This window comes from Carica papaya, chromosome 8, assembly GCF_054855325.1.
Source record: "Carica papaya isolate Zhongbai chromosome 8, ASM5485532v1, whole genome shotgun sequence".
NCBI classification, from domain to species: Eukaryota; Viridiplantae; Streptophyta; class Magnoliopsida; order Brassicales; family Caricaceae; genus Carica; species Carica papaya.
Genome location: NC_142316.1, coordinates 34,231,195 through 34,239,109, shown reverse-complemented (window position 1 = coordinate 34,239,109; position 7,915 = coordinate 34,231,195). Strand labels below are relative to the sequence as shown.

Sequence of the window (7,915 nt, the reverse complement as noted above, 5' to 3'; positions counted from 1 at the left end):
ATCCAAAACTCTCTTGAATTTACTTAACATTCAGCCTGGCCTTTTCATCCTTTATTTATTTTTTAATTTCTTTAATGTACTTTATAATTTTTTTAAAAAAATTTCTCTGAAGTTTAATATAAAATAAATGGTCTCTCATACTTCAATTACTCCAGTAAATACAAAATTACTACAAGCTACCGAAGCACAAATGGTATAATATAATATACATTTTATTAATTTACTATTTTCGTGTACCCAAAGAAAAAAAAAAAAAATTGATGCGACGAGACTAAATTACGAGGTCAAAGAAAATAAAGAGGGTGTAGTACTTATGAACAGTCAAAATTTCTAAATTCATTACACTTTATTTAATATAACATATCATAAAATAAATGAGGATTTTTAATGGTTAAATTTATAAAAGTAATAAAAAATTTAAAAATAAAATTACGAAATCTACCAGTAAAAAATATAACACATAATTTATACACAATACATTTATATAAAAATAAATTCGAATTTTTTAAATTAAAGAAAAAAAAAAAAAAAAAAAAAAGCAGAGAGAAAAAAACAACCTTGGGCGGTGGCCGGGCCAATTGTTATTAGCGGGAAGTAGACCTGACCAGAACCGTGGACCGTTCCAGTATTAGTGGGACCCACTAATAACTCGGCTTTGGTTTTTTTTGACGTCATTATTATCATTTTTATTATTTAAAAGTCTTAACAGAAAGTCAACTCTCACTTCACACGCTGCAGTAGCAACGTGAACTCTGTAGATCAAGAACTCTTCCTTACCACGAAAAGTCCGAGCGACAATTTTCTTAACAAAAAAATAATATATATACATATATATAAATAAATAACCAAAGATGTTTTTCGATATAAGAGCTGTAAAAATTTTATTAATATTTAAATTTAATTATATTTAAATAATAATTTATTAATATTTAATAATTATTATTATTATTATTTGAATTAACAGTATTATATAATTATATGTATTTAAAAATACAAACAAACAGAAAAAAAAAAAATTATGAAAAAATCGTAGCATTATTGCTGATCCAGCTCTAACTAAAATAAACAGGAGAAGATGATTTTTGGGAAGAAAAGAAAACCACAAGTTCACGAACTTTGGATAAGGTGTGTTCTAGAAGAAAATGAAAATTTTAAATGCAATTTTTTTGGGAAAAACAAAAAAAACAAAACAAAACAAAACAAAACTACATCAAACAAGTGGCAGCCAATAGATAAATTATGTCCATCACAATTGCATCCATGGAGATTATAAATAGCTCAACCCATGAGTCAGTCTCTACATCACTCACCTCTCTGAGTCTTCCACTTCCTTTCATCTCCATCATCATAATCAGCAAATTTACAGAAACCAATGACTCAGTCGCCGGAGCTGATTCCGGGTTTGCCTGAAGAAATTGCCCTCGAGTGCTTGACTCGGTTACACCACTTAACTCACCGAGTCGCCACCCAAGTGTGCAGCCGCTGGCGGCGGCTTATTCACAGCAAGGAGTTTTACTACCAAAGGAAGCAAACTGGAAAAACCCATAAAACCGCTTGTTTGATCCAATCACTCCCGGTTCATCCTGGTTCAGACGACCTCAAACCCGTCGGAGCTCCTAGGTGTTCTATAACCTTGTTTGACCCGGTGAATGAAACCTGGGACCGGATTGACCCAATTCCCAAATACCCAGATGGGCTTCCCTTGTTCTGCCAGGTAGCAAGCTCGGAAGGGAAGCTCGTAGTAATGGGAGGATGGGAACCCGCGAGTTACCAGCCGACAAATGATGTTTTCGTGTATGATTTCACAAATCAGAGATGGAAACAAGGAAAGGACATGCCGGAGACTCGTTCCTTCTTCGCCATCGGTGAAGTAGAAGGACGGGTTTTAGTAGCCGGAGGCCACGATAATAACAAGAACGCATTGAGTTCAGCGTGGGCTTACGACGTGAGCAGCGACGAGTGGACTGAGCTGACTCGGATGAGTCAGGAGCGAGACGAGTGTGCAGGAATTGTTATAGGGGGAGAATTCTGGGTGGTCGGCGGGTATAGGACGGAGAGTCAGGGGGGTTTCGAAGGGAGCGCTGAGTTTTATGAGTTGAGAACGGGTGAGTGGAAACGAGTAGAGGAGGCATGGAAGACGGACCGGAGTGCGAGATCATACTTGGGTATAGACAAAGATGGGAAGCTGATCTGCTGGGCGGAGAAAGACCCGAGGGTGCGGGATGGGGTTTGTGCTGTTCAGGTGAGCGACCGGACCGTCTTGTCCGGTTCGGCTTACCAAGGTGGACCGCAAGGGATCTTTGTAGTAGAAGGGCAGAATGGAAAGTTGAAGAAGGTGGAAGTAGTCGATGAGTTCTGTGGACTCGTGCAGTCTGGGTGTTGTGTTGAGATCTGAAGTAGACTCTTGTGTATATATTTTATTTTTGTGTGTGTATTTATATCACGTCTTGTTTTTGTGTGTCACTACACTAAAATATTATGTTAGTTCTAATGGGGCTTTTGTATAGAGAGGTATATTGTTGTAGAATGTGGCAACTAGCTTGGTTTCTTAATGGGATTCTATCCTGGATGAAATTACGATCCTCATTTCTTATCACCCAAAAGAAGAAAAAAGAATGCTCTATCATCTCCAATGGTTATTTGACCAACCAGAGCTAGAGCTCAAGTTTGAACTTGTTCAGATTTGACTTTTTTCTAGAGTCAAGCTCAACCTCTCAAATTTTTTGAACAGTCAAATCAAATAAAATTCAAATCAAAGTTGGAATCAAATTCAAATCTAATAGAATTTTTTTTTAAAAAAATCAAACTTCAATTCTAAAGTACTTGCTTGATTCATTGCTAATGCCATTAGGTAGAAGGAAGATGAGAACAGCTTTGGATCAATACATCGTTTGATCTGACACTGCATGGGGTCAAGCTTTACAGCCACTTTCTATTAGATCTGAATTTGGCTCCTGAACTGGCAACGGATCTTATGAGCTAAAATTACAACAGGAAATAGGGGAGAATAAATAATACAGGCAGAAATATTCTTGTGGGCGGACTCCCAAAACATTCAAGATTAATTATCGAAGTCCAGGAAAAAAAAAAAAAACACATCATCTGTCTGCAGTCAAACATCATGTCTCCGCCAACTAGTAGAAAACTAAAATCAAGTTATACTCAATGCATCCGGTAACTAGAGCAGAAATCTGGTAATCACCTAACTCCATTGTCTCGTGATGCACAAAATGATACAGAATTCAAACAGCCACCTAGAATAGCCTAGACTCAGGCTCCTGCTCCTACGTGGGCTTTGGCTTTTGCTCCTCGACCTATATGGCGAGCATGAGTAAAAGCTAAAATCAAGTTATACTGATGCAATCTAGTAAACAGAGCAGAAATCGAGTTATCACTCTAACTCGACTTTGATAGTAGAAAATGTCTTATAATGCACAGAGTGATACAGAATTCAAACAGCCGCCTAGAATAGTCTAGACTCGGGCTCCTACTCGTACATGGTCTTTGGCTTCTGCTCCTCGACCCATATGGTGACAATGTGCAAAACTCCTTCCAGTATCTTCTATCTCTTGGAGATACTCATTTTGTATTTTGGTGTGTTAACAATAAACTTGTGGTAGGCACCGATCATATGACCGTGGGCAAATTGGGAAGATCTCTGCCTATGAATGGATTTTATGCGCTAAAATTACAACAGGAATCAGGGGATAATAAATAATACAGGCGGAAAATTCTTGTGGGCAGAACCCCAAAGCATTCAAGATTAATTATCAAGTCCAGAAAAAACACTTCTGCAGTCAACCATCATTTGTACGTCAAATAGTAAAAACTAAAATCAAGTTATACTCTATGCATCCAGTAAATAGAGCAGAAATTGAGTTATCATCCTAACTCCACTCCAAGAGTAGAAGTTGTTTCATAATGCACAGAGTAATATAGAATTCAAACAGTCACCTAGAGTAGCCTAGACTGGGGCTCCTGCTCCTACGTGGGCTTTGGCTTCTGCTCCTCGACCCATATGGTGACCTTGAGTAAGACCGCTCCCCGTATCTTCTATCTCTTGGAGATACTGACCTGAAGTAAGACAATAGATTATGTTCTTAGCAAACACACAACCTGCAAAAGTAAAATCAGATGAAAACCAACAAAAATGACAGTATGTATACCTTGAATAGTGCCTCCTCCGTGGAGAAGGAGAATAATAATCTGGACTACGAGAATAACTTCGTCTATAGAGTGGTGATTGGGAATAACGGAGAGAAGACTGCCCACGGTCATATGATCGGTGCCTAACCACAAGCTTATTGTCAACACATCAAAACACAAAACGAGTACATCGACAAAATGTGTGTGTATTCATCAATGTGCTTTTGTGGCTGTATTATTTTCACATAGATGAATTTATGTATGCATGTGAGAAGTGCAAGCCAAACTTAACTAGTCACCAAGCCAAATATTTGCTCAAAGCTAAAATTCCCATGAGTACCTATATTGATCTCTTGCCCTCATTTCTGATGGCTTCTTTCTGTTTTCCTCTGCAAATACAACAGTAATTTTTCGACCGAGAAGAACATAACCATCCATGTGATATTTTGCATCTGCGGCATCAGCAGGATCTATATACTGGACAAAGCCGAAACCACGAGGCTCCCTGCAACATTGGTACAATGAGTTTCAAAAAGATTAGAAAATAAGGTGTAAAAGCCCTGATCATAAAACAGACATGCTTGCTGAGGGCAAGCAACCACAACCGTGTTCCGACACTGTAGGAAATAAGGAAGATCAATACAATCACAAGTTCACACTTCATACAGTTCAAGTAAATATAGTTATATGGCCGCTAACCTTGTGGAAAGCAAAGTTTTATTTGAGTAGATATTCTTCAGTCGAACTTCTTCACAATGAATTCACACACACAACTTCCTTCCATTCCTGATGTATATTAAGATCATCATGAATAGTACTCATTATTTGAAGGTGTCTTCAGCAGAGTACTCTTATTACTTCATAGTTGTCTTCAACACAGTACTCTAATTACTTCATTGGTGTCTTCAACACTTTGAATAAAAACAACCAAATTCCGACAAACCAATATTATTTTATGAAGAAACAAACCCATCACTGTACACTATTGAGGTGGAAGGATGTCGGACAAATTGCCACAGTTGAATGACTTTAATTTTACTAAGAGGCAAAAAAGATCCTAGTGTAAATGAACAAAATCTTACCCAGAATAATAATCTCGAGGCAAATAGATATCCTTAAGGCGGCCAAATTGGCTAAATGGTCCACGTAAATCTTCTGGCCTGCAAATTGTGTACAATCAGAAGCTTCATATTAGCATACTACAAAAAAACCTGTATAGAATACAAAAGTTAAGTTCCTATTTGACAAACAAAATTGGTTCCTAGCATCCAAAAGCAGAAAGTTGGACCAGGCATCCTGCTTTAGGTTATGACATGCTTGGGGATGGATACAACATAAAAATTCAAATCGACAAGACATGAATTATCATAAATTTCTAAACTCCTATTTAGTCTTTGACAGCATGTTTCTGATAAAAAAATAAATAAAAAAGCTATAATCTATACAAAATAGTGAAAGGGGTATTAGAGTAACCAACCTCAGAAATTCTAACTAATAAAAAACCATTTTCATAAGTAAACTGGCAAGCTAATATCAACATCTACATGCTTATCATTAACAATAGACCTGAAAACATGCAATTGAAAAAAAAAAAGCAAACGGACAGAAAAGAAAACTATCCAAATCTTTCTTCGTAATCCAAAGTGGAAATGTAAGATACAAACCTGCAGTCATGGCGCAAGTTGCGAACCAGAAGACTTGTTGGAAGGTCCCTGCCCCGGCCTCTATATCGATCCCTAGGGCTGGAGCTGCGCCTTCTCCTACCATAATCCCTTGGTGGCGAGGGACTGTAACTGTAACTTCTGCCCCTCATCTTCAACTAATGCCACAATCTACATCAGAATAAGGATAATCACAGAACATAAAATATTTGACTATTACACTTTATAAAAATTAAAGCTCCACAAACTCTGACTAAACAATTTATTTTCGAACCTTATATAGATCTAATGGGTGAAAAAACAGAGACTGTACTTTCTCGAAAGGCATCATGTAAAACAAGATAACAAGATCTCCTTTAGTACATAAAACATTTTCCTAATCTTCTTATGATTTTAAAATTCATGTCATAATCCATGATGAATGTTATTTCTTCCAACACAGCCAAAAGATTTTGGACAGATACCAACCACAACAATAAACCAAAGCTCTACTGAATTCCTAACCGAAGAAAAAAAGAACCAAAGGAACCATAACTCGTGCAAGAAACATACCCGTTGCCGGAGGACAAAAAAACCTCAAAACTCAGAATTGAAAACACCAATATTCCCAAATGTATTATACAGCAACAAAGAAAAATCATAAATACAGAGAAAATCACACCAAACGTTAGAATTAATCATCTACAAATTCAACTTCATAAAGAGACGAAAGAAATCGAAAGAAGAACGATAATTCAAATAACCGAAAGAACTCATTTAAAAATAAAGAAATACACAGCCGGACATGTTTGTGTCGAGAGAAAGGAATCTGAGAAAACGGTGATGGAAGGAAGAAAATGTTTACTGGGGGAGGGGGAGTCGCAAATGATCACTTTGGCATGCAAAAAGGAATGAGACACGGAAATATGGCTTCTCAAACCTTCATATTCGAGAAGCTTCCCTTCATCTTAGATTTGTTTCTGTACTGCGCGGCTGCATGGATCCTCATGGTGTGGGAAAAATCAAGCCATCCAATTTCAGTTACAGCTTGGGCTGCGTTATTCCGGCCCTTTGTCTCCTGCGTTGGCCCAATTATTTATTTTAGTTTTATTGCTTGTCTCCATAAACTATACCTTAAAATTTAAAAAAAAAATAAAAATAGACATTCAAATAAATTTATTAAGCTTAGTATCCAATTGTTATAATTTATAAATTTTATATAAATAATATATAAATAAGATAAAATGTATTACAACTGTAAAAATAATAAATCAAAATTTTTAAATTTTTTGGAAAATTTTAAATTTAAAAAATTGTTATTATATTATTAAAAGTTAGTTCAATTATTATTTATTTTATCGGTCTTTTATTAAAAATTTTAATTGTAATTTACATCACAAGTTGATACTTCATACAATTCAAGTAAATATAGTTATGTGGCTGTTAAACATGTGGAAAGCAAAGTTTTATTTGAGTATATATCATTTCAACGAACTTCTTCACAATGAATTTAACTGTTTTCTGTTTCTAAGATTAGAATCAATCATCCCTATTTATAGTGAGACAAAAGACTCTAAGAAAACAACGATAGAAGGAAAAAAATCTTTACTATAGGAAGGAAAAAAGAATCCAAGCAATGCAAAAAATATGTAAATAAATTAAATACAGAAAAAATCATACCAAAAGATAAAATCAATTATACCTATTTATAGGGAGAGAAAATACTCTGAAAAAATAATGATAGAACAAATAAAATCTTTACTACAGGAAGTAAAAAAGAATCTAAGCAATGTAAGAAACATGTAAAGTGTAACGACTCCGGAAATATTAAAATGAAATGAGTATTTAAATATATCAAATGCGGAAGCGAGATCAAAATTTCATTTAATATCCCTTACACGAAAACTAAAAACGTGCTTAAAATATAAAAGATTAAACTAACTAAAAGAGAAACTCGAAAATAAAGCTATGAGTATGACTACAGAGTCTCTAGGCATCCCTTTCGTCGTCCTCCTGCGGAACGGGCTCGGGAACCATGTCTTCCTGATCTGAAATGGTTAAATAAGGAGTGAGCTACACTAGCCCAGTAAGAACATCACGATATCTCACCGTCACGGAGGTAAAGGTGG

General features: G+C 35.8%; 2 protein-coding genes across 10 annotated transcripts; one reads left to right on the top strand and one right to left on the bottom strand.

The window, feature by feature from the left end:
* Window positions 1–1,192: 1,192 nt before the first annotated feature.
* Window positions 1,193–6,764, bottom strand: LOC110811719 (serine/arginine-rich SC35-like splicing factor SCL30A). 9 transcript variants are annotated; one of them, XM_022038285.2, is made up of 7 exons: window positions 6,652–6,764; window positions 5,811–5,978; window positions 5,229–5,306; window positions 4,487–4,651; window positions 4,167–4,289; window positions 3,955–4,074; window positions 2,986–3,314 (listed from the first exon to the last, which is right to left on the bottom strand). In XM_022038285.2, exons 2-7 carry the CDS (start codon window positions 5,957–5,959, stop codon window positions 3,203–3,205), a joined length of 747 nt encoding a protein of 248 aa, XP_021893977.1. In that variant the 5' UTR covers window positions 5,960–5,978; window positions 6,652–6,764; the 3' UTR covers window positions 2,986–3,202. The 9 variants fall into 9 exon arrangements, with proteins under 9 accessions (XP_088065451.1, XP_088065450.1, XP_021893977.1 ...); XM_022038284.2 differs by having other exon boundaries at window positions 6,592–6,736; XM_088209325.1 differs by lacking the exon at window positions 2,986–3,314 and adding an exon at window positions 1,193–2,979 and having other exon boundaries at window positions 5,811–6,699.
* LOC110811718 (F-box/kelch-repeat protein At2g44130-like) lies at window positions 1,373–2,586 on the top strand. Its single transcript, XM_022038283.2, has one exon. It carries the CDS (start codon window positions 1,373–1,375, stop codon window positions 2,393–2,395), a length of 1,023 nt encoding a protein of 340 aa, XP_021893975.1. The 3' UTR covers window positions 2,396–2,586.
* Window positions 6,765–7,915: the final 1,151 nt, after the last annotated feature.

Excerpts from the sequence above, each read along its gene's own strand:
- LOC110811718 (XM_022038283.2), top strand. The coding sequence starts at position 1,373 with ATGACTCAGTCGCCGGAGCTGATTCCGGGTTTGCCTGAAGAAATTGCC.
- LOC110811719 (XM_022038285.2), bottom strand. The coding sequence starts at position 5,959 with ATGAGGGGCAGAAGTTACAGTTACAGTCCCTCGCCACCAAGGGATTAT. Across the intron at positions 4,652-5,228 it reads CCTCGAGATTATTATTCTGG|GGAGCCTCGTGGTTTCGGCT; the intron begins GTAAGATTTTGT and ends CCAATGTTGCAG. Across the intron at positions 4,290-4,486 it reads AGGGCAAGAGATCAATATAG|GCACCGATCATATGACCGTG; the intron begins GTACTCATGGGA and ends GCTTGTGGTTAG.